The sequence below is a fragment of the Populus alba genome, chromosome 6 (assembly GCF_005239225.2).
Source record: "Populus alba chromosome 6, ASM523922v2, whole genome shotgun sequence".
Taxonomy (NCBI): domain Eukaryota; kingdom Viridiplantae; phylum Streptophyta; class Magnoliopsida; order Malpighiales; family Salicaceae; genus Populus; species Populus alba.
This window is the reverse complement of record NC_133289.1, coordinates 18,264,019-18,290,033: the sequence shown is the minus strand read 5'-3', so window position 1 is coordinate 18,290,033 and position 26,015 is coordinate 18,264,019. Positions and strand designations below refer to the sequence as shown.

Genomic DNA, 26,015 nt, shown 5'->3' with positions numbered 1-26,015 from the left:
GTCCTAGATGTCGCGGGGCGCGGGCGACGCGACGTTGTCTGGCGACGACGGAGGCTACTGTCGTGCCTCCTGTGTGAGGTGTTGTGTTTGGAAAGGGTTTTCATCATAAAATTATGATTAAGGTTCAGGAGTCGCCACTTAGTATTATGATCACTAGGAACCTTTGGTCTGCGAGAGTCTGAGCAAGGGACTGATTATGCAAGGGGAAGACACATCACCCACAGTGCACCCTACCTAAGGTAAGCTGCATTGTTGTTTGATTGTTTTTTTTCTAAGTCGGGTTTCTGTTGGTCTTTTCTAAGGTTCAAGGCAGATCTCTCTTCATGAGAAAGTCTCTACCTTATTTGGTTAAATCATAACCGTTTTAAAGTCTAATTTTAGCATCGTATTTATTTACACCTTGTATCTTTAATACTTGAGGGTGTACTTTATCGTGTAATTTTACAACCCACAAATATTAAAGTCTACATTTGCATCCTAAAAAAAAATTGGAAAAAGATTTTTGACATGTTGGCCAAATCCTAATGGATAATCATAAACTGGTTACGATATCCTTTTTTTTTTAAATATGAAAACGATGCAATTTTTTTTATGAAAAAAATATGCTTGGAAAAATTTTAGGATTTGGCCGTATGCAACAAAATATTTTTTTTGTTTTTTTTTAAAATGTTTTGTAATTTTTTTTTTTTTTTTTGAGAAATATTTTGGAGAAAACCAGTATTTTAATATCGGATTTGTAATTTAAAGTGTAAATATACAACCCGATATTATGCAATATTAGTAGAAAAATAGGCGAGAAAATCACATTTTTGAAATGATTTTGGGCTTTTTTTTATTTTTTTTATTTTTTAAAATATTATAATACACACACACACACATATATATAATTCACGTCCTACATGAACAGTAGGACGTGAATTATATTTCACGCCTACTGTTCATGCAGTAGGAAAGGAAGAAGAAAAAGAAGAAAAAGAAGAAGAAGAAGGAAAGGAAGGGAGGCTCACCTGGCTGAAGGGGTCGTGGCTGCTGTGATGAGGTGGTTAGGCTGGTGGTTGCAGTGGTGGAGTTGGAGGAAGAGACGTTGATGGCGTCGGTTTCCTGTTGCAGAGGAAGGAAGAAAAAGAAGAAAAAACGCGCGAGAGGGGCTGCAGCGAGGAGAGAGAAACCAACGGTGGCTCTTGGTGGTTGGCTGGTGGTTGCGTTGGCTGCCTGTGGTGGAGATGATGGTGGGAAGACCGATGATGAGGGTGGTGGTGGCTGAAGGCCACGGTGGAGGAAGAAAGAAAGAAGAAATGTGCAGAAACCAGAAGAAAAACTGGTTTTTTGGTTGATTTTGGACCCGATTTTCTTCTCCTTCAGGTCATAAAATCCACCTCTATTTATAGGCGGTGGAAAAGGGCAATCTTGTCTACATTAAGGAAAAATTTCAGCTATTGATTCAGATGGGAAGAATCCCAACCATTGGCTCAAAATAGGTATCATGAGTTGAAAATATGCAGACAAAAGCTGATTGGGTAGGCCTCTTTAGGCTGTCACCAGTGCTAATATATTGTCATTTAGCCCAAACTGATCACATGGGGTTGTAGAAAAAGTGCAGATGATCATTTTCGTATAAGATTTGTCAAATTTGGTGGACGTTAGATACATTAAATACAACTGCAAAGTAGTCAATCAGACCAGCTTTTTCAGAAAAAAAATAAAGAAGATAATGAACATTGATTTTTGGTCAAAGTTCATTCCAGTCCTCTTTTTCAATTGAGCCCTAATTGATCCTAAATCTTTTTTGTTTAATGCAATTAGGCCCCTAATTAACTTGGTAAAAATTAAATTTGGTCTCTTAAAATTCGGATCTTCTCAATTAAGCCCAAATTAAACTCTCAAACTTAATTTTTCACCAATTAAGCCCCAAATAAAATTAATTTGACCTATTTAAAGTATAATTAAGTCCTTGCACTTAATTAAATCCTTCAATTGGACCCAAATTAATTCTTAAACATAATTAAAATTTAATTTGGCCCATGATTAAATCAAATTGGCCCATTAAAAATTTAATTATGTCATTGCACTTAATTTTTATGCAAATTCATCCAATAATCATTTAATTTGACTTTGAATTTGCATTTTTTCTACATTTTTGGGCACAATAAGATATAATTAGGCCTTGAATTTCCTTCAAAATTGCAGCTTGATTCCCCGATTTGTTTTCTTCACATTGCCAGCTTTTATTTTATTTTTGTAAAAGAAATTAATTTTTTTTGGAAATAATCCAGAATTGGATTATGACACTAGACATGCCAGAAAACAATTTTGTATTTTTTAAAAATAAAAATAAATAAATTAGAAAATACTATTGACAGATGGGAAAAGTTATAAACGGATTAATTAAATAATATTCTGAAACTTTTAAGGTGTAATTATTATTAGCAGCTAGTTTCAGGGACTAAATTACAATTAACTCAAAAAAAAAAAAAACCAAGTGAAAGAAAACCCCCGTATCTGGTCTGTCCCTCTCTTCGTTGTATTCCATACACCTGTTAACTGTGATGGTCGTCCGGAAACACAACGCTCCAAATCCAACCACCAACATCACTACATCTCTCTAGAAACCAGGAAGATCAGGGGATGCTCAATTCCACTTTCTGGCGAATCAAACCCTAGCTTTCAAGCAAACCGAAAAAAAGAGACCACAAAAATAAATGGCAGTATCAGAGGAAGAATGCTCTAATGCAAAGGTCAGATCATCATCATCACCATCTTCTTCTTCTTCATCCTCTGCGCCATCTAACGGCGTTCACTACTTAGCGAAGTCCGTTCTGAGAGGCAGCGCTGTTTTACACGCTATTTACGGTCACTTCCGTTCTTCGTTCTCTTACGACATCGTTTTTGGCAAGGTCAGAAACATACTTCTCTCTTTTTTACTTAATTAACTGCGTTACTCCGTTCTATTAACTGCTAATTAGGCACTAATTTATTCCCTTTTCTCTTAGGTTACTTGAATTTTGAATACACTTCTTAGCTTATCATTGCTAAGAAAACGAACTAAATTACTACTCCTATTGCTGCTCAATCATGAAGAAAGTTAAATTAACGCTGCCCCAGATTCGGATTGTTTATTTTGTTGTTATGGATATTTTTTGTTGCAGGAGACGTCAATAGAGTTGGCGATAATAGGGGAAGATGGAATTGTACAGGCAATATGTGAACAACCTTTATTTGGCACGATTAAAGATATGGCTGTTGTACCTTGGAATGACAAGTTCCATGCGCAGACTCCACGGGTCTGCTAGTCTATGAATTCTGAACTCTTTATAGGACGTCTCTTTATATGTTGTGTTGCTTGAAGAGATGTTTATTTGATAAGGAAGTGGTCCTTTTTTTTAGGTGCAAGGAAAAGACCATTTGGTTGTTATATCTGATTCTGGGAAGCTTACATTTCTCACATTTTGCAATGAAATGCACAGGTTTTTTTCCTTTTCCTTTTTCGAAGTTCATTCATACAAAGGGGAATGTTACTGAAGTAACATGATGTTACTGTTTTCTTGTGAATAGGTTTTTTCCGTTGACACACATTCAACTTTCAAATCCTGGAAACTCAAGACATCAACTTGGAAGAATGCTAGCCGTAGATTCCAGGCAAGCAGCTTTTATCAATAGAATATTTCTTTTGTGTAGCTGTTCTCTAAGTTCTGAACTTTGCCTCTTAACTTGGACAATCTTTCTTGCCTCTCAACCAGGGGAGGGTATGTAATTGAGTTTCAATTGTTTAACTCGTCAGCTACCTACATTGCCTTTGGCTTGGTCAAATTGCTAGGGATGTGGAAAGAACAACATTGAATTTTATGCTATTTAACTTTGTATGAGCTTCATCTGCTAAATAGCATCATACTAAAGGACACAAACAATCTTTATTAAATATAGATGAGATCTTATGTTAGCGATATTAAAGGTAGGTGACAGGGAAGGTTTAGATAATTGCTGCACTAACTTATTGAGTTAACCATTGCATAATGATGCAAGATTCTTCTTCTCTGTGCTACAAGAGAAGGTCTTTCCACCTTTAGCTTTCATCCTTCTTGCCTTAAGATTTTTAGCTTTTCTCCCATACAGTTTGTTCTCTTGTAATCTTTTGTACATTTTATTCCAAACATGTGTTCTTACATCCGCAGTTACAAATTTGTACTTTGCCTGGTGCTCTTAAAAAAACTGCTAGCTGTCTGACAATTGAAGAGGGTGCTGATTGTGCAGCTTGGTGATAGATGTTTTTTGGATGATCACCTACCCTGGATGAAAGGCCAACAAAACAGTTATCTTGCTATCAGAGTTCCTGGCTAATCAGGCTCTTAGCAATTCTCCCTTTTGAAATCCAAACAAAAATCTCTTGATTATCATTTATGTGAATTATTTAGATGTAGTTGCCTTATTTACTGTATGATTAAGAGCGTATTTGGTACTTTACATAGGTGATGTGACTTGAGAGTATTGTTTTGTCTTCATTAATAGGAGTTTAGGTTAGGGTCAAGATGACTTTATGGTTCACAAGCCAGCAATTAGTTCTGAAAAGTCTTGCTTGTCTGAGAGAACATGTAGACATGGCTACAATCATGATACTTTTTTGAAAACCCATCAACTGATTTCCTACTGGCACTAACATTATTTGTCTTCAATTTTCGTTCTTAACCTTTTCTAGTTAAGTTCACATGTGTAAGGGCATAGTTCAGTTTGTATAGAAAGAAATGCTTGAAAGAAGAACACGTGAATTCCCATTGAGTTCCTAACTGTTGGGCTTTTCATTTCTCAGTGGCTGTTTTGTCGCTACTAGCGCATATGAAGACCAATTGGCTTTGTTTTCCCTTTCAGCATCTGGTGGCAGTGATATCATTGATGAGGTTGATACCTCTATATTTACTTTACTTCTATTATGTTAGAAGATCAGAAGATGGGAGTTATCCTATGTAGTTTATTTTGTGATAATATGAATGTAAGCACAATTATTGAAATTCTTCAATTTGCCACACTTTTAGAGAATTCTTTATCCTCCTGAAAATGAAGGGAATGCAAATGTTGCCAGAAGTATCCAGAGACCACTCACATCTGGTACCATATGGAGTATGTGCTTCATTTCGAGGGATTCTAGCCATCCAAGTAAGGAGCATAATCCTGTACTAGCCATTATTCTAAATAGGTATGACGATTTAGTATGCTTGTGCTACATTTTTGGGAAACCTGAAAGATGTTTTCTGTTATGCAGCAACTTTAGGACGAAACTTTTTCCTCTTTATCCATGTTCAGGCATTTTGCCAACATTAATTTAAGAGAAACTGATATTTTTTTTGTTGTGCAGGAGGGGAGCACTCCTAAATGAACTGCTGTTATTGAGATGGGACATTAGAGACCATGCTATAAGCTATATCTCGCAGTTTGTTGAATCTGGACCGCTAGCGCATGACATCGTTGAAGTTCCTCATTCCAATGGATTTGCCCTTATGTTCAGGGTTGGTGATGTTCTCCTAATGGATCTTAGAGATGCTCTCCACCCACGTTGTGTCTGTAGAACAAGCTTGAATTATTTTCCTAATGCAGTGGAGGAGCAGAATTTTGTTGAAGACAGTAGAGTTACTGATTTTGATGATGATGGTTCATTCAATGTTGCTGCACGTGCTTTATTGGAACTTCAAGATTATGATCCCATGTGTATTGATGGTGAAGGGAGCAATGTAAAATCAACTTTGAAACATGCATGCTCTTGGAGCTGGGAGCCAGATAATGATAAAAACCCTAGGATGGTTTTTTGTGCGGACACAGGAGAATTTTTCATGATTGAGATTTCTTACGACGGGGAAGATCTTAAAGTTAACCTTTCAGATTGTCTTTACAAAGACCTATCATGTAAGACACTTTTGTGGGTTGAAGATGGATTCTTGGCAGCTCTTGTGGAGATGGGAGATGGGATTGTCCTGAAAATGGAAAATGAAAGCTTACAATATATAAGTCCTATTCAAAATGTTGCACCCATCTTGGATATGTCCATCGTGGATTATCATGATGAGGAGCGTGATCAAATGTTTGCCTGCTGTGGGGTTGCACCGGAGGGGTCATTAAGGATTATTAGAAGTGGTATCATTGTTGAAAAGCTACTGAAGACTGCCCCTATATATCAAGGCATTACTGGGACCTGGACTGTTGGAATGAAAGTAGCCGATTTGCACCATTCTTTTCTTGTTCTATCATTTGTTGAAGAGACTAGGGTACTCTCAGTTGGATTAAGTTTTACTGATGTGACGGATTTGGTTGGTTTTCAGCCTGATGTCTGTACTCTGGCATGTGGTCTGGTAGGTGATGGGTTGCTGGTCCAAATTCATCAAACTGCAGTTAGACTTTGTTTGCCTACCAAGGCTGCCCATCCAGAAGGTATTCCTTTGTCTTCCCCAGTTTGCTCATCTTGGTTTCCAGCTAACATGGGTATCAATTTGGGGGCTGTTGGACATGACCTGATTGTTGTTTCTACTTCTAATCCTTGTTTCCTATACATTCTCGGGGTGAGATGTCTTTCACCATTTCATTACGAAATATTTGAAATGCAACATTTGAGATTGCTGAATGAGTTATCGTGCATCTCCATTCCTCAAAAATATTTTGAGCGAAGACGATCAAGTTTTATGAATCATGTGGTTGATAGTCGTGCAGCTGCCCTTCCAGTTGGGGTTGACACTGGCAATACCTTTGTTATTGGGACACATAAACCTTCAGTGGAAGTTGTGTCTTTTGTGCCTGGTGATGGCCTAAGAATTATTGCTTCTGGAACAATATCATTAACAAGTTCTTTGGGAACCGCTGTTAGTGGTTGCATCCCTCAAGATGTAAGGCTTGTACTGGCTGATCGGTTTTATGTTCTTTCTGGTTTGAGGAATGGAATGTTGCTTCGATTTGAATGGCCTTCTGCCTCTTCAATGTTTTCAGTGGAAATTCCCAGTCATGAATGTTCTATTGGTTCCTGTATGCTAAGTTCTGATTATGCTATATCAAATACAGCTGCAATTTCTTTAGAGCCAAAAATGCTTGCTGTTGATTCAATTGACAACACAATGGATGACCTTCCTATTAATCTGCAATTGATTGCCACCCGTCGCATTGGCATTACTCCTGTTTTCCTGGTTCCTTTGAGTGATTCTCTTGACTCAGATATGATTGCTCTCAGTGATCGGCCATGGTTATTGCACACTGCAAGGCACAGCCTCTCTTACACTTCAATCTCCTTTCAGCCTTCAACACATGCAACACCTGTATGCTCTGTTGAATGTCCGAAGGGAATTTTATTTGTTGCAGACAACAGTCTTCATTTGGTGAGCATTCTTGCTTGTAATTATATGAGCTGTTCTGATTCTTTAGCATTATCTGTCTAAGTTACCGTTTCTTGTTTCAGCATGTTAAAAACTATATTTCATCTGCAGAGGATACAAAAGAAATATGGTGCTAAAAAGTAGCACTCATGGTGAACCCACCCTACTGTGACTATTTTTATGAAGTTCCCATCCAGTTTATAAATATTTTTATTTTATTGAATGTTTTTTGTGTCCGCACAGAAATGATATGAAGAATTAGATCCCAAAAGTAGAGATTTTCTTATTCCTCTTCCACATAGTAATTAGGGCTAAGAGCTGATCATCTGTGAAATGGAAGGTTTGGCATGAAAAAAATAGCATTCCTGAGACATAAGGTTTTGGGAATCTGATGCCTGGAAATGCCATATTCCTAACCAAAAAGGTGTGGACTGCATTTCCTGAAATTGGTTGTGGGAGTATTAGGTCATGCTAGATTTCCTAGAAGTGATTTATTTATCAAACCAATAACAGGAGCCCTTGGAATCTTAGATTTCATTTGATTTGAATTCTGCATTCCCATACCAAATGCTCCTATATGTAGCTTATCTCCATGGGTTGGAGATCTCATGGGACTAACCCTGTAGCCAAGTTGGAATTTTAGACTGTGTTGTCTTGTGTTTGTGCAATTTCACTAAGAAAAAAAAGAGTACTCGATGAAACTGTACCTACAGGTAGCATAATAATGTAAAATTTTGTGAGCCTCTCTGTTTATTACATTATTTTGATGTCATTAGAGTTTCTAGGTGGTTCCACTTTCTGACTTATCATAATAAGTGGTAAAAAACTGAAATAGTGGTCCTTTGAATTTTATTTTAGCAAGGATCTCTTTCTTTTTGTAGTTCTTGATTGTTTTTGTCTTGAAGATGGATATACAGGCCCTAAACCTAGTTCTTGAATTTTATATTAGCAAGGGTCTCTTTCTTTTTGTAGTTCTTGAATGTTTTGTCTCGAAGTTGGATACACAGGTCCTAAACCTAGTCTCCTAGGGTCAAACTAATGCATATGATCTTTGATTCATGACGCTTCAGGTGGAAATGGTGCATAGCACGAGGCTTAATGTGCAAAAGTTTCATCTTGGAGGCACTCCACGGAAGGTCCAGTACCATAGTGAAAGCAAGTTGTTACTAGTTATGAGGACTGAACTGAGCAATGACAATGATACATGTTCATCTGATATATGTTGCGTTGACCCCCTGAGTGGTTCAACAGTGTCATCATTTAAACTTGAACGTGGAGAAACAGGAAAATCCATGGAGCTGGTGAAGATTGGAAATGAACAGGTTCTGGTAATTGGAACCAGTCTGTCTTCTGGCCCAGCTATTATGCCTAGCGGTGAAGCCGAAAGGTATATCATATCATCTGTCTTGTGCATATTAGTTTACTTCATTGTTGTTTTTTAAAGTTGAAGGATTAAGCAATACTAATGACTTTGCTAGCACGCGAGGCTTGTCACCCAATGATGTGATGTCTACAAGTTTCTTTTGGATCAAAATACAAGTTTTAATGATCTCAAAAATAAATTCGATTGGTTTTGAAAGACCTAACAATTTTACTTGGAAGTCATCCCATTCAATGTCATTTCACATCTGGGCATTTTTTCTGCAGTACCAAGGGCCGAGTAATAGTCCTCTGCCTAGAAAACTTGCAAAATTCAGATAGTGGCTCAATGACATTCTGCTCAAAGGCAGGGTCATCTTCTCAACGAACATCACCATTTCGTGAAATTGTTGGTTATGCTGCTGAGCAGCTATCAAGCAGTAGTCTTTGCAGTAGTCCAGATGATACTAGCTGCGATGGAGTCAAACTTGAAGAAACTGAAACGTGGCAGTTGCGATTTGTTTCTGCCACAACATTGCCTGGAATGGTGCTTGCGATTTGTCCATATCTTGACCGTTTTTTCTTGGCTTCTGCTGGTAATTCTGTAAGTAGTGAAGTCCCATGTTTTAAAAGAGCTTGTTGTGGTATGGTTTATTTGTTGCTGTTGCTGATAAAGTTGGTCTTCCTTTTTTCTCAGTTTTATGTATGTGGTTTCGCAAATGATAATAAAAGAGTGAAAAAGTTTGCTGTTGGAAGGACACGTTTTATGATAATGTCCTTGACTGCATATCACACCAGAATTGCTGTTGGCGATTGCCGCGATGGTATCCTTTTCTATGCTTATCATGTGGTATGTGGTAACATTTTCAGGCAATTCCAGGCTAGACAGAGCCTGGTTTTTCATCTTATTTGCTTTTAATTTCCCTTTTATTTATTGGAAGCCTTTTCTTTTTGCAATTTCCCTCTGGAATAACGGGAGTATGAGCTGTTGCTTCTATGCTTGTTCTGAACTTGTGTCACTGCTCTTTCTATCATGCCAGGAGTCCAAAAAACTGGAGCAACTTTATTGTGACCCGTCTCAGAGATTAGTTGCTGGTTGTGTCCTTATGGATGTTGATACAGCAGTGGTTTCAGATCGGAAGGGAAGCATTGCTGTGTTGTCACGTTCTGATCGATTTGAGTGTATGTTCTATGTCAACTCCTCTGCGATTACAAGCAACTGGCTGTTTTACTACCAATATTTTCTGTTTTCTTATTGGATGTATCAATATAAAGCCTCTCTCTGTCCTAGGTACTGGAAGTCCAGAATGCAACTTGACATTGAATTGTGCTTATTATATGGGTGAGATAGCAATGAGCATCAGGAAGGTAGTTCTTTCTGTCACTGTAACTGTTATACCAAGGTACATGGTAATATGAACATTGTTTTGTCAAGTCCTGATAGTTTTCCAAAGCTAGAGGATATGATTGTTCATCTGGTAAGTGTTTGAAGGATATTATCCTCAGTATTGTCATTGAAATTACAAGGCACAATGATTTCATAATTCTGGACAAGCACATAGCAGAAAAGGGAAAGGATATGTATGTTGCTCAAGTGCCAACACATGCTTGATATTTATAATCAGGCATTGTAGCTAAATGTCTGATGTCTTTTGTTTATTTGGTATCATGCTATGTCAAATCATGTAAGGATTTAAGTGTGTGGAAGAAAGAAACCCATTGCAGCAAGGGAGTGTGCTGAAACTGAACCTTAGAAGTGAGAGTGACGTCTCCATCATCACATGAACTGGGGGATGGTGGTTTGGGTGGTTTTGGATGTTTGTGTTCTTCAATAGGATATAAGGAATTTTTGTATTTCTAGTAGGCTTTATTCTTTTTTCCTCGCACCTTTTCTTTAGCGGATGAATTCTACAGAAATGCTTTGAGGTGGTTAGTCTCGTTGTATATTTTTAGACAATTAATTACTGCCACTGGGGTTTGGGTCGTTGTTTAGCAAACTGATTGATTCTTATCGCTATTTTCTCATTTAATCTTTGTCAAATTATGTTTCTTGTAGGGATCATTTACATATAAACTCCCTGCTGATGATATATTAACGGGGTGTGATGGTGTTATTACAAAGATGGATGCATCTAACAATACTATCATGGCCAGCACACTCTTAGGAAGCATAATAGTTTTTATTCCTCTATCAAGGTATGTTTTTTTTTTTTTATTGGGGGGGGGGGTGCCTGCTGAAGGAGTGAGGTTGCATAGGAGTCTCTTTTTAAATGTATTGATTTTCTATACTAAGTGGACAAATATGCACCACACACATAACAGACACTTTGAGGTTCAATTTAAAGATGCTTTCCTCTTTTGAAATTTTCTCGAACTGCTGATGCTGTGAAGACAAAGTAGTAACATAATGGCAGATGTAGTGTCCCAAGGAAATTGAATTGGAAGGTCTCCTATGCATGTGAGGATCCACCTAAGGAATTGGGGTATTCTGATTTACCTTGCGTTATAGTTTCCCTCACCATATGACAGATTAATTGCTGAAAGAAGGATAGATGTTCATTGAGTGATGAGAAATCCAATAGTGTTCCTTTGCAAGTTTAATGCTCAACAACCATAAAACATATTGGAAACCGCATCTGTGAGTCTATTTCTTAGTTCTGTAATTTCGCACTGAACATAAATGCTAGGATAGTAAATGAGAAGATACATGTATAAATCAACCAATGAATATTGTTATTCTGTCTTGAGATGGTTTAGGGAAAACTCAAAATGCTCCTGTTACTATGTGTTAAAATGAACTATATTTACTAAGATTGAACATACTAGGATTTCAACAATTTAGCACTGTGAGACAAGGATATTTTAGGTTGAGAAATTATATAGTTAATATGAGCTCTCTCTCTCCTGAAAAAGGTGTTTTGTTTGGATATTTTAGGTTGAGAAATTATATGTTAAATATGAGGTTTTTCTCTCCTGAAAAAGGTGTTTTGTTTGGATCCTCATGCATAGCGTTTGAATTTGACCTTCTGAAACATGTGCTTTTAATACAAAGTCTAGCCTCACACATTCAGATATTTTTTTTGGTACAAGTTTGAGACTATATTTGGATGGGACTTGAAATGCCAACATCAGTTCCCTACGTAATCTCATCCTTCTTTAGGTCTTTACCTACTAGTTGCTGCAAACAAGTCTTAAAATTGCAATTGTGAACTTAAACAAAAGTTTGTGGTGACGTTTTTGATTTTGCACCATGGTGCCCTTTGCTTGGTTTGATTGCTTGAATTTTATTCTTAATAAATATCTCTTCCTTTAAGGGAGGAACATGTTTGTTGGTATAGTTCTGATTTGAATATTTCATGAACAATCATGGCTTGAATGTTATTCTCAACACATTTCTCACCTTTTGTTTTGTTTGTTAATGTAGGGAAGAATTTGAACTTTTACAAGCTGTCCAATCTAGACTTGTGGTCCATCCCTTAACTGCTCCTGTTTTAGGAAATGATCATCATGAGTTCCGAAGCCGTGAAAACCCTGTGAGTTTACAACTAAGCATAGAGATGTGTTTGTTTTATTTGTCTTTGGAAAGTTAAAAGTTACCTGTATCTCAGTGAATGTTGATGTGCCTCTTCTGTCCATCTGTTCAAGAAATATTCCAATCTTTGAATATTTCCAAAACCTAAATACATTAGCTCAACTGAGTTTCTTGTTATACCCTTTTTTTTTGTCATTAACTTTATATCATGAAAGTTGAATTGTTTGATTTGCGAAATAGTAGCTCAAGTGGTCACTCTAGAAAATGAAATCGCCAACAAAACTGTTTTTTGTGGATCAAAATTGTGGTTGGTCCCGAACCCCTGTGGAGAAACGAAGAGAGGAAATATTTTGACTCTCTGAAGTTTAATTAACTATATCTCACTTCATCATATTTGATCAGGGTTATTGATCATTTCAAGATGGAAAGGTTATGGTTATTTAGAGCTTTGATTCACAAATGTTCATATCACTCCTATCTGTTTGTGCTTTCCTCCTTAAACTCCCTTCTTCTTCTGCCTTGTTTCCCTCACCCTTGTATGTTGCTTGACAGGTTGGAGTGCCCAAGATACTTGACGGCGACATGCTAGCTCAGTTCCTGGAGCTAACAAGTTCACAGCAAGAGGCAGTGTTATCATTACCTCTTGGACCACTAGATACAGTTAAAACAAACTTAAAACCATTTTCTACCTTGCCCATATCAATTAGTCAGGTTGTGCAACTTCTTGAGCGGGTTCATTATGCCCTCAATTAAATTGCACCTCCTTCATCTCACCAATTTGAAGGTCGTGGGTGGAGGGAATAACTGCTAAAAACCAAGGCACAACTGCCGGTTTCTAGCGGCGGCTATATCCTTGCTGCACTCCGACAAGTGCCGGAATGCCGATGCAAGACCTGCCGAGTCAGTAAGAAATCAAATGCTGATACAACACTTGTCGATTACTGTGGTTGATATACGGACCTGGCTACCAGACAACTGTTAATTGAATTCCCTGGGCTCGAAGCCAATTCCGATATGCATGAAGCTTCTCGTCACCATGCTCGCCATTCATGAGCTCATGGCAACAGCTGCACAGGGAATAAAATGTGAGGTACAGGCGCCATTTTTCACGTAATTATTGTATCATCTAACCTTAAGAGTTATAGTAACCACTGGTATGGTTGTCTGTTCATTGTGGTGTGGAACTTTTTGACAACGCTATTAAACTTGTCAATTTAGTGACCTAGTGACATGGTTTGTGGGTTTTTTTTTTTTTTTTTCAATGTAGGTTGAGTCTTAAATTAAATCATGGGAATTGATTTGATGTGATATAGTTGATTTAGCAGGTACATGACTCAGTTCTTGGTTAAGTTTTTTTATTTTATTTTTAAATATTGAACAAAGACAATTTCTTGAATGAGCTAGAGTTATCTTTGGTTAACTTATTTATTATGGGTCTGGTTAATTTATTTATTATGTGGTTTGGGTTAGAGAGAGGTAGAGGCATGATTGTATTTAATAATTTTGTTTTTTGAATTTTTTGAATTTAATTATATTATAATAAAAGCATTCATGAAAGATAACAATTAAAATTTATTTTTTTTAGAAACATTCTATTTTATATATATTAGTACTATTGTTGGTTGAATAAAAATAACAAGAAGTAACTAAAATGATTTTTGAATTGAGAAGGAAAAAAATCAATATCCTATGTTTTTTATTTATGCATTTTTTTTTCTGATGAATTTTTTTAATGAGAAATATTGTTTTTTAAATAAATATTTATTATGAATGTGAAATGAAAATTCACTTGAATTAAATCTCATTTGTTTTACGAAAAATGGTTGGTTTAGAAATCACTTTTTAAAATTTTTTTTGTGTATATTTACTATTAAAAAAGTTGATCAAAGAAAAATATTTTCTAATCAAATGAAAATTTAGCTTAGTTTTTTAAAAAGATTTGTTCTTTTACGGAAAACATTTTTAAAAATTTATGAAAAATTAAAAAAAAAATATATTATATCTTTTTATTATATCAAATTTGATTCTTAATATTTTATTGCTATATATTTTATTTTGATATTTTTTTATTTTTTATTTTAGGTTTTTTCCTTAAAAATTTGATTTAATTTGATTATTATATTAACTTTGGTTTTTATTCTTTTAATTTATTATTTGTTTTTCTCTTATTATTTTTTAATATTTAGATGATGTCTTTTATTTTTTATTATTATTTATTTTATTTGAAATAATTTATGAAATTAATATTTTTTTAATCTCATTATTTTTTAACTTTTTTACTTGTTAGATTTAGTCTCTATTCTTTTTATTCTTATTTATTTTTTTGATATAATTTATAAAATTGAATTTTTTCTTTAATTTTATCATCCTTTAATTTTTTGTTTGTCATATTTGGTTTCTATTTTTTTTTATTAAACTAGAATAAAAATTAAAACATTAATAAATTATTTTCCAGCTTATTTTTCATGATATAACTAAATACTAAAAAAATATTTTAAAACTTATTTTTCATAATACTACCAACACATCAAAAAAATAATTTATTTTTAAAAAATTCACTTTTTATGAATACTATTTTCTAAATAAAAATTCCTTTAAGGAAACAAACTTATAAGTATAACAAGTTGCCTTGAAAATAACGTGGAAAAATGAAAAGAAATGTATGGTTGTACAAAGCTGTAGTAAAATGTGGGTCCCTGCCGTGTCGGATGGATTTAGATTGTTACTGATGGACTGAGATGTTTTTTGTACGATTTAAATTAATGGGCTACGTATTGGGCCGAATGAGGCCTTACATACACGATGCCGAAAGGAATGCACATAGCGAGAGAGAATCAGGATTGTTAGTTATTGATCTGTAGAGTATTAACGGCTAGATTGTGGAAGACCTCTTGAGGACTCACAACACTACGATGTATGCTAATATAGGCAACTAGACAAGAAGGTTCTCGAGTCTTGAAGGGGCCCATTATAGCTGTTTCGCTTTCCCTCGAAGCTTTCTTAAGTTTTCTTTCTTGCAGAAACCTCTGGAAAGAGAAGCCATACAGACATCGATCCAGGTAATTTTCGCTCTTTTTCTGCATTTTACCCTACTGATTTTTGAAATATTCGTTCATTTTTTATTTTATAGTCTAATTTGATTAGAAATTGTGAGAGATAAAGGAAAAGTTCCAAACTTTCTTCTTCTTCTTCTTCTTTTTTTAATTATTTAATTGGATATTTAAAACTGTTATTTGTCTTTTGTCTTTTGATTTATTGTTTTTTAGTGGTTCTAAAATGGGTTATTCTCTTTGATTGTTGCAGGCTGTGATATTTGTTGAAAATGAGGGGAAGAAGCTACGATTACAGTCCCTCACCCCCAAGGGGTTATGGGAGGAGACATAGGAATCCTAGCCCTAGGGGTCGGTATGGAAGTCGTGGTAGGGATCTTCCTACTAGTCTCTTGGTTCGCAATCTCCGTCATGATTGCAGGTTTGGCTTTTCTCTTTTCTTCCCTGCCATTTGAATGTCTGTTCTTGATGATCATGTATACATCTGTTGCTTTATGTGAATTTTCCCTGCATATATGCTTCTACTCGTCGTCTTCTTTTATTTTTTGTCTGTAAATGTCTTCAATTATATGCATGTTATTATATCCTTGATCTCTCTTTGGATAAGATGCAAATAAAAGGTATACTGCCTTAAAATCTGTAGTAGCTGAAGCCACGTTTTTAATCCACAGCTATATTGTGTTGTTCCAAAAAAATGAAGACAAAGTGGAGCTACTTAAACAATTTATGGTTATTATAGGTTCTTCAAAATTTACGCCAACAAAATGGGTGAGCTGATTCTTTTTCTTGTTTCCTGTTTTGCAGGCCTGAAGATCTTCGTGGACTTTTTGGACGGTTTGGTCCGCTGAAGGACATTTACTTGCCCCGAGATTATTATACTGGGTGAGATGAACTCCTTTTCACTCAGAGCTGTAATAGCTTCAAGCAAGAAACATTTAGTGATTCCAATGAGCACATATGTTTAATTTTTTCAATCTGTATGTTCAATTTGGTTAGCATGTCTGATCCTCATGAATCTCAAAACTATCTAGTGTGGGATTTTTTCTTGTTATGTGCCATTGGTTTATGGGAATTTGGTTGTTTTATTGAAAGCGTTGAAGAAACAAATGAAGTAATTAGAGTGAAGACAAGAATGAAGTAGTAACAGTGAAGACTAGAATGAAGTAATGAGAGTGTATTGAAGACACCATTCAGGTAATAAGAGTACTGTACACCTTGATGTACATCAAGGTTGAGGGGAAGGTGGGTTTGAATACATTCTGAAGAAGTTCCAAGTGTTGAAGAATATCAACTCAATTTAAAATTTGGCTTCTACAAGGTTAGCAGCCACATAATCATTTTATTTCAATGGCACAAGTGTCAGCAAGTGCTTTTCATGATCTTCCACGTAGCTCCTGGAGTTTGGATCCTGTCATTTGACAGTCAGGACTCATGTTAATGTTCATTTGTCTATGCTCACTTTGTTGTGTCATTGTTATGCATTTGTTGCAGGGAGCCACGTGGCTTTGGATTTGTCCAATATTTAGAATCAGCTGATGCTGCAGATGCTAAGCACCATATGGATGGTGAAATTCTTCTAGGCCGGGAACTGACAGTTGTTTTTGCCGAGGAAAATAGGAAGAAGCCTGCAGAAATGAGGCAAAGAGATCGTGTGAGGTAACTTTGGTTATTTATATTAATCTGAATTCATTGAATATTGATGCATTGTATGGAAAATTGGACCTAAACTTTTGTTCATGTGTTCTGTTACAAGAGATGATGTTTATAGGTTTTTTTTTTTTTTAAAATGTCTCTGGATTTTTTATACCTTGTATGGTTGCTGTTTTTTGAACACTAAACACTATTTTTAGGTTGCCTGCATTTGTGGGCACATAAAGTTCTTATTTTAATCCTTTTTAAAACTGAAAGAAAAAAAAAAGAACCAAGGGTTCTGATTGTTTGTGGTGCTGTAAATTTTGATGACTGCAAAGCTAGGATTTGAGCTGTTTATTTGAATAAAATTGATGTTGTCAGGGGTGGTCAGTACTATGACCAAAGGCGCTCTCCATCACCGCACTATGGACGGAGTTACTCTCGTAGTCCTGTCTATTATTCTCCTTCCCCAAGGAGAAGACATTATTCAAGGTCTGCTGCCACTTTTCTTTATCAATTTACTTTAATTAAGTTGGACCTTTTGTGTTTTCCTGTAAAGTTTGACAGGTTTGGAAAAGCAGTATGTTCTAATACATCTTCGATTACCATCCAGATCAATTTCTCCTAGAGATAGGAGGTACAGGCTCCGGCCCTACTCAAGGTCCCCACATGGTTCAAGGAGCTGCAGCAGGAGCCCAGTTAGGAGTTGGTCTCCTTATGGTTCAAGGAGCCGGAGCCGGAGCTGGAGCCGGAGCCTAGAGGACTCCAGGTGATTAGTAGTAACATTGGACGCAGTGAAGGCCTACTGTGAGTTAATAGTGGAGATTAATGATGTATCATCATGAGCATCGGGTCAATTAGATAGTATTCTGTTTAGAGGATGTGTCGTGTTAATTCAGTTCTTGCACTGTTTACTGCTGATGGTTTATGAATACGAGATGTGGTATGCCAATGCTTTTATGATTTGTCTATTCTCAAGTTTGCCGACGAATCATCAAAACATCAGCATGATTCATCAATAAACTTGTGAATATGTACTAGGGGTGTGCAAAACCGGTTCGGTTTGGTTTTTCCTCAAAAAAAGCAACCAAATCGGAAAAAAAAAAAAGACACCCGAAACCGAACCAGACCCGGCCCAAACCGGCCGGTTCTGGTTCGGTTCCGGTCTGGTTTTTTAGCCAAAAAACTGGACAAACCTATATGCATTTTTTTCCTTTCTTTTTTTCAATTTTCTCCCCAAACCAGAAGGTAGAAGTCAATCGAGCAAATAGCAAACAACATTGAATAAATTACTCTAAATTCTAATTTAAACCTAAACCAGAATTCAAACTAACAATAAGCTAAACACCCAACAAAATTTATTAAAACTAACAATAAGTCTGAATTAATTAGAAAAGAGAGAAAAAATTAAAATTCACTGGTTTTATGGTTTTGAGAGGCTGATCAGGAAGAAACACTCAAACATTGAGTCACCGACTGTGTTGATCGTGATCCAGTGGAGAGTCTGGAGACTGAGGAAGAAACGTCAAAAAAATTAGCTTAACAGTTAATAGTATTAAAATTAACAATAACCTTAACTGAATTAACTGAATTAATTAATTAGAAAAGGGAAAAAAAAAAAAAAACTAAAACTCACTGGTTTTGACTTTTGAGAGGTTGAGCCGTTGAGGAAACGTCGGTTGCCGGTGGTCGGTCTAAGGAGAGTGGAGAGGGAGAGGAAAGGCGAGGGGGCGAGAGGGGACAGGGGGTGAGCCGGTGAGGGGACGAGGGGGCGTTTAGCCGTTTACTCGGTGTCAATGAATAGTGAGAGTGAGAGTCTGAGAGTTGAGAGGAGAGAAAGAGAATCAAGAGATTGAAAGTTTAATGTTCACTGTTTAGGGTTAGACTTAGCGGAGAGAAGAGAGCCAGAGAGGGGCGCGACGTGCAACAAAATTTTCTATTTATATCAGGGCGGAGTACAGACTCTTTTTTTTTTTTTTAAACCGGTCCGGTTACCCGGTTTTTGCACTGCAAAACCGAAAACCGAACCAAACCGGGGTTTTTTCTATATAATCTAATCGGTTTACTCGGTTTTATTATTCGGTTCGATTTTTTCAGTTAATTTTTTGTCAGTTTTATCGGTTTACTCGGTTTTTCGGTTTTTTTGCACACCCCTAATATGTACCATCACATCCAATCATCTTAACACAGGCATATAAGATTATTAGATGTGGTAATGTATTTTAACAGAGTGGAACTACCAAAAGGTAATCAAAACATGATTATGAGTGCATTGCAATAAACTACTCCAGGTGAAAAAGTTATGGTTTGGCAGAACTAACATATAATTTCAAGAGAAATGGTCTCGCATCTTATCAATTGTGGCAAGTTTGAATCTATTAGGGTATTTTAGGAATCAAAGGACGGTTTTGTGGCACTTATGCAAAGACTCTATTTTAGGTGTGAAGGGCTAGTTTTGCAATTTGCAAAGATTTTTGTCACATTTTGAATGATTTTCATACTTCACAGTAACCTGCAGCAATTGTCCAATCATTTCTCTGTATAAATTTAACCTTCACTCGTGGGTGTTTCATGTGATGGAAGCACTTGTTGGTTAAAGAAAAATCAGAAGCACTAGAAAATGTTGAGTGGAGTAGCATCTCTTTTGTCAAAGTAAAGTGTAGAACTAGTTGCAAGGTTGCTATATATAGCTGTGGCTGGTGCCGGTGCTAAATACTGATCAATGCACTAGGAACTGTCAAAAAAAAAAAAAAAAAACACCCATCAAAGTGGCTATAATTCCCTCAAAAGTAAAATGAAGGTTCTTATGGCGGAGGTCCAGCTGCCCCTCCACGTCAATCTTTTTCCATTTGGGGAAATCCAGGACTAGGCAAGGTGTGATCCGAAATAAGGAGGGAGCTTGATGAGAATATTGTGAAAACCACCACACCTTGAATGTGGGTGAGATGCTATAATTATAATTACATAATATTGTTACAAGTAAATGATATCTCAACAATAATGGAAACTAATCTCCTAAAATCAAGTAAATGACTATAATCAAGGGCCAATGGATCTTAAGTATGGGAAGTTGTTGATATGGGCGTGTGCAAGCTGAGTGTTGAATTTGAATGGACGTGAAGCTTGAAGTGAAAAAATTCAACTCGAGGCTGAGGAACGCTTTTGGTGAAGATGTCGGTAACCTAAAGATGAGAGAAGGGCACATATCAAGGGTGAATTTTGCCAGCGAGAACAAGTTTGCGCACAAAATAATAATCTAATTCAACATGCAACATGCTCGGCGTGCTTACGGAAACCGGGTTGGAGCTCAAAAAAATTTCACTTTTGTTGTCACATAGAAGGAGAGGCGGTTTAGGAAGGGAACCCCGAAGATCACATAGCAGATGAATGAGCCAGAGTAGTTCGACGATAGTGCGGGTAAGAGCACGATACTCTGATTCACAGCTGGAACGAGAGGCGGTAGGTTGCTTTATAGCACTTCAAGAGACCAAATTGACACCGAGGAAAATAGAGTAGCTGAAAGTGAAACGACGTGTGTTAAGAAGAGATTAGTCGTTCTCAGTAATAATAATATCATCAACATAAAAAGTAACTAAATAATTGCAGAGTGCTTATGAAAAACAAATAGAAACGTGTCAGCATGGCCACAAGTAAACTCCAAGTTGAAGAAGAAAAGAACTGCAATGCTGAAAGGAGGCACGAGGCACGAGGAGCCTGCTTGAAACCATTTAGGGAAACGATGATCAATGTAGCTAGGAGATTGCTCCATATAGATATTTTTACTAAAAATGCTATTGAGAAAAGCATTTTTGATGTTGCGGATTGGTCAAGGGGCCACTAGTTGGTCAGAAAAAGGACAACACAAACAATAATAGCCTTAATAATAAGGCTAAACGTATCAGTATAGTCAAGACCAGGGATCTCAGTGTAACCTTGGCAACAAGATGAGCCTTGAGTCTCTCGATAGAGCCATCAGGAAAATATTTGGTTCAAAACATCCATTTGGAGCCCCCAATGTTGGTGTTGGCAGGGCAAGGGACCAAAACCCAGGTGCGGTTATGCTACAGATCTCGAACTTCTTCATTCATAGTGGCAAGCCAGGCAAGATTCTTAGCAGTAGATTTGAAGCCCTTAAGCTTAGCAGAGGCAAGAAATGTCGAAAGAAGGCCAGTGGAGCTGAAGACACCGAGATTTGTGGGGTGGCGATTCTTAAAAATACCAGCCTTAGCACGTGTGAGCATGGGATGAGAACTGATCAGATTGGAGGTGATAGAAATAGGAGGGACCGTCTGTGCCACAACAGGACCCGTCGACAGTGCCATGGGAGAAAGTGGACCAGAGACCGAAGAGGGCGAAGAGGGACCTGGAACAGAACCAGAATCATAATTGAATTTTAAGGGATAAAACCAACTAAAGCGAGAATAATTGTCAATGAAGAGAGCATAATACGTAAAGACAGAATTTGATTTGACGGGGGAGGAACCCCAAATATCGTAATGAAAATGGAGAAGGACCTACGTTCATTACAGAACTTGATATGTCAAGCGATGGTTTTTCACAAGTGAGGAGAGGCTTGTAAAGAGGTAAAAGATAAAGATGGCTGCTTTTTTTTTATTTGAAGAATAAATAACATAATTAATTACATGTACAATGCGAGTATGCCATAAATCATAGGAAGCATGTTATTGTTTATTTTTGAGAATGGAAATAAAGGCCAAGTTGCCACGCCGTAGCACATATTAAAGTCGCCATCCATCTTACCGGTTGCTACCACCCTTCCTTCTTGTTTGACGATTCTGAATAAAAAAACGATTATCAATAAAAATAACAACCACTGGAAAATCAGATGTTAATTTACTAATGGAAAGTAAATCTTCGGTGAGATGTATAAATGAAGATTTGGAGTAGGGAAAAGGCAACCTGTATGAGTGATAGTTAAAGAGGCACCATTTCCCACAATTACAGAGTCCTTACCAACATATGGCATGGGTAGATCCAAAACAGAGGGAGCATTAGACATGTGAGCTTAAGCTCTAGTGTCTAAAAACCAATCAGAGGTCGGAGGGTCATTGAGAGAACAAGACCCAGTGAATGCTTCAGCAAGATGGGCAGCAGAGTCACCACGGTTGTAGCGCTGGGGGGACTGATCAGCGTATTGACCTTCATCACGATCGATAGATTTGACAGCGAGGAAGACGACCAGGAGAGAAGTTAGTGCGGCCATTGCAGGAGGATTGGCCAGGGTTAAAGCGGGAAGGATTCCGCTGCTTTGGGCGGTTGGACACGCGGGGAGTGGCTGTGAAGGCAGCAGAAGGAGGTGCTGTAGGCTTAAGGGACCTCTGAAAAATCTCAAAACTTTCAGCTTTGGAAACAAGATCAGCAAATATGGGCAAGTGAGTGAGTGTCATCTAGGTAGAGGAGAAACTGGAGAAATCCCACCGAGGCCACAGAGGAACCAGTGCACTTTGTTCGTGCTATCAACTAAACGACCAGTGGCATGAAACTGATCATAGAGGCTTTTGAAGGCACGAGCAAAGTCGGTCACGGGTCTGGAACCTCTTTTCATTAACTGGAGTTCATCTTTGAGATGAATCTCACGGGCCTTGGACCAATAATTGAAAGCGGTATCTAAGGCAAGCCAGACCTCTCGTGCAGTAGAGAGGCCACCAATTTCAGCCAAAGATTCTTCAGTGGGAGAAGGGAAGAAGACGAAGGAGACGTTGATCAGCAGCCCTCCACGTCAGGTATTTGTCATTTGGTGTCTGAAAAGTAGCAGGGTTAAATTTTGAAGGTAGGACAATGGAATTACCATCAATATGACCAATAAGATCTTGGCTTTCAATGAGTGGAAGAATCTGACCATGCCATATAAGATAGTTTGTGGAGGGTGATCATATGAACAAGACTAGTATTGAAAGGGAGAAGATTGGAAGAGCCTTCGGTGGCCATGGAAAAAAAAAAAAGGAGAGACAGGATCGAAAAAGGGAACCGTTGATATGGGCGGCGTGTGATCCTCAACACTTGATAGGGTATTGAAGATATAAAATAAGAATTAGAGGCGGTGCGTTGTAATGCGCGGCGGTCTGGAACTTGCATGGGAACTGGGTTTTCGTCCTGTGGTGCTAGAGGCGGTGCTTCATCCACTGTTCTTGACAGCTAGTTTAGAAAAGTCACGGGTCTCGCGAATATTTGGGGATCTTCTTTGTCTTTATAGAACCCAACTATTGACTTGTTGAAAACAGCTCCAACGTCTGCCTTCCATCTTAGTGCCAGGATTTTAGGATGAATGATTTCATTCGACTAAATTACTCTTTGTACAGAACACTATCCATTTCTTTTTGGTTTTTTTTTATTATTTTAATTTTATTATTTAATATTAAATTTATTAAAAATTAAATTTTATATATTTTTTAATTTATTTTTTATGAAATTATCTCATTATCATTACCCGAACCACAAAATTAATAAGTTAACTTGATTGGTTCAATTTTTTTTTTTCTTCTTTTTTCTAATCTAAGTTTCCCATTTCAATATTAAGTTAATTAGGAATTAGACTTCTTGATCTATTTTAGTTTACTTTTTATGAGATTTTCTTTTTATTACTCAAATTATGAATTTGACATATTAATCCGGGTTGAATTGAGCTATTTTTTTGTTCTTTTTTAATCAATTATTTTTTCAGTTTTATTTTTTAATATTAGAATAATTGAGAATTGAGCTTTATAATTTATTTCAATTTATTTTTTATTAGGTTATCTTGATTTTATAACCCAAGTCATAGATTTGTCAAGTCAACCCACATTAATCCAGGTCATCTTTTTTTAATTAGTTTTTTCACCGTTTAGCATTGGACTTGCTAGAAATCAAACTTCAAAAATTATTTTTGATAAGATTATCATAGTCAATGACTTGACATACAGATTGATAAATTAACTCGAATTGATTGAATATATTATTTTAAATATTTATTTTAAGTCAAATTATATTTTTATCGGTTATCTAGATTGCTTCTGAACCGTCAAGTGAATCATTACGTGGTTTTAATTTTCTTTTATAAAAAAAAAATATTAGTAATGCTTAAGTATATTTTTTATACTAAAATCTTTTTTGATCTAACTTGAAATATGTCGCGGGAATACCATCTAAGAAAAAAATATTACGGATAAGCACAACCATATGGATAAGCACAATCAAGCTGGATGATGTGCAACCTCAAGGTTGATTTTGGTTAGTGCCATATAATATAGTAGAAAAAATAAAAACATGTTTCGAAGAAATAAAGAAAAAGCGACAAAGTGAACTCTCATTCAGGAAATCCAGGGCACCTGTCCCTTTCATCTTCTGCTATCCCTTAGTTTTGGATCAATTAGATTTGTTTTTAGACTGGCTCTGTGCAGTTCAGTTATTTTTTGTATTTGCTTGGGATTTCCCTTTTAACCCCCGGTTTTTTTTTATAAAAAAAAAATGGTAGAGGCCGGTGTAATTGTATAATATAATTGAAAAAGAAAAGCCAAAATACACACTAACACATTAAAAAAACCCAAAAAACCTAATTTAAAAAAGATCAAAATATTTGAAAATAGGAAAAAATAAAAAGAGCATACACTGAGTCAAGAATATCAAAATAGCAATCAAAACTCACCATGCAAATAGTAAAGTTGCAGACACACTTATTGTTTTTACTGTTTTTTACAGAGATCCAAACGTGTAAAAGACTCATTTCCTCTCCACTCGAGTTGACTTGTGTACTATTTCTGACACTATCTATAACTCCACGCAGCAGCCAGATTGAACAAATCCACAAAATTCACCCGTCGCATTTAACTTCTCCCATTTACCATTTTGTCCATCCACAAGGAAGAACCCTTGGGGCCCGCCTTCATGAGCTGATCCGGATACAAATGTCTTTTCACCAAGATGGACGACACTTGCCCCGACTTTCAACGCCGAATCAGACTCGGCCCAGCTGAACAGTTGCTCATCGTTGCCCACTCCGAGAGAGGACCTTGGGCACTGGTTCGCTTTCCACGCGCCCTCAACTCGCTTCCACTTGCTCGCTCCGAGTTCAATCGACTCGGCGCTTCCCTCAAACCCGCCCTGACTGTCAGTTCTGTATCCACTCACGACCCAGAACTCGGACCCAATCACAACTCCCTCGCACTCGTCTCGCTCCTGACTCATCTGAGGTAACTCAGTCCACTCGTCCTGAATCACATCATACACCCAGGCTGTCTTCAACGCGTTCTTGTTCTCGTCATGGCCACCGGCGATTATAATCCGGCCGTTCAACTCACCTACAGCGAAAAAGGAACGATTTTCTGGCATGTCCTTGCCTCGCCTCCATTGACGGGTGGTGAACTCGTAAGCAAAGACTTGACTCAGAGGCTCGTACTTCACCGGGTCCCATCCTCCCAAGAGGAAGAGCTTGCCCTCCGAGCTTGTGATTTGGCAGAACAAAGGAAGCCCGTCTGGGTACGCCGGAACGGGGTCGACCCGGTCCCACGACCCATTAACAGAGTCAAATATAGAAACTCCATATTTGGGGGGTCCAATCGGTTTGGGTTGGCTCGAACCGTTTTGGTCCTGGACAGCTTGGATTAAGCAAGCAGCTTTGTGGGTAAGCCCGTTCTGCTTTCTCTGATAGTAAAAACCTCTGCTTTGAAGAACTGGACGCCAGAGTTTGCAAACTTGGGACGCGACTCGGTGAGTAGTGTAGTGAAGGCGAAGGAGGCATTCGAGGGCTATTTCTTCGGGCAAGCCTGGTATTAACTCGGTCATCTTTTTGAGAAAGTGAAGTGGTCTCTCTCTCCTCTTTCTTTCCTAAGTTTCTCTCTTTTTTCAAGAAAGGTATGTGGAGACTGGTTCTCTGCTAGATATTTATAGAAGAAGCTAAAGTAAAACAAAAGATGTCTATTCTCGGACATGATGGTTGATTAGACTAAAAAACAATCTAATCTGTCCTGGTAAAAATTACTATGATAACAATAACAGCGGTTACAACTGGTGGTCATCTATGGTGTTATTGGCTTTAACTTTTTCTGGGTGCCACGCCCAATCTACCGCACTATCGAAACTGTTACTGCATCCCGTGAATCGAGGTTA

General features: G+C 37.2%; 3 protein-coding genes and 1 long non-coding RNA gene across 8 annotated transcripts; 2 read left to right on the top strand and 2 right to left on the bottom strand.

The window, feature by feature from the left end:
* Positions 1–2,453: 2,453 nt before the first annotated feature.
* On the top strand, positions 2,454–13,627 carry LOC118043923 (uncharacterized). Its single transcript, XM_035052043.2, has 15 exons — positions 2,454–2,894; positions 3,147–3,281; positions 3,385–3,464; positions 3,553–3,636; positions 4,802–4,889; positions 5,025–5,185; positions 5,345–7,343; positions 8,411–8,727; positions 8,988–9,303; positions 9,397–9,549; positions 9,740–9,881; positions 9,991–10,067; positions 10,756–10,895; positions 12,124–12,232; positions 12,784–13,627. The coding sequence occupies exons 1-15, from the start codon at positions 2,700–2,702 to the stop codon at positions 12,982–12,984; spliced, it is 4,197 nt and encodes a 1,398-aa protein (XP_034907934.1). The 5' UTR covers positions 2,454–2,699; the 3' UTR covers positions 12,985–13,627.
* A 1,505-nt stretch (positions 13,628–15,132) lies between these two features.
* Positions 15,133–17,884, top strand: LOC118043924 (serine/arginine-rich SC35-like splicing factor SCL33). Its single transcript, XM_035052044.2, has 6 exons — positions 15,133–15,290; positions 15,535–15,702; positions 16,086–16,163; positions 16,773–16,937; positions 17,295–17,405; positions 17,527–17,884. Exons 2-6 carry the CDS (start codon positions 15,554–15,556, stop codon positions 17,684–17,686), a joined length of 663 nt encoding a protein of 220 aa, XP_034907935.1. The 5' UTR covers positions 15,133–15,290; positions 15,535–15,553; the 3' UTR covers positions 17,687–17,884.
* Positions 17,885–19,536: 1,652 nt separating this feature from the next.
* LOC118043925 (uncharacterized) lies at positions 19,537–23,313 on the bottom strand. 5 transcript variants are annotated; one of them, XR_004686723.2, is made up of 3 exons: positions 21,834–23,199; positions 20,846–21,709; positions 19,537–20,429 (listed from the first exon to the last, which is right to left on the bottom strand). It is a non-coding gene; the product is annotated as an uncharacterized lncRNA (long non-coding RNA). The 5 variants fall into 5 exon arrangements; XR_012170228.1 differs by having other exon boundaries at positions 21,888–23,198; XR_004686721.2 differs by having other exon boundaries at positions 20,846–21,276; positions 21,432–23,190.
* A 1,153-nt stretch (positions 23,314–24,466) lies between these two features.
* Positions 24,467–25,775, bottom strand: LOC118043927 (F-box/kelch-repeat protein At1g15670). The gene has a single exon (XM_035052045.2). It carries the CDS (start codon positions 25,689–25,691, stop codon positions 24,678–24,680), a length of 1,014 nt encoding a protein of 337 aa, XP_034907936.1. The 5' UTR covers positions 25,692–25,775; the 3' UTR covers positions 24,467–24,677.
* Between the last annotated feature and the right edge of the window lie 240 nt (positions 25,776–26,015).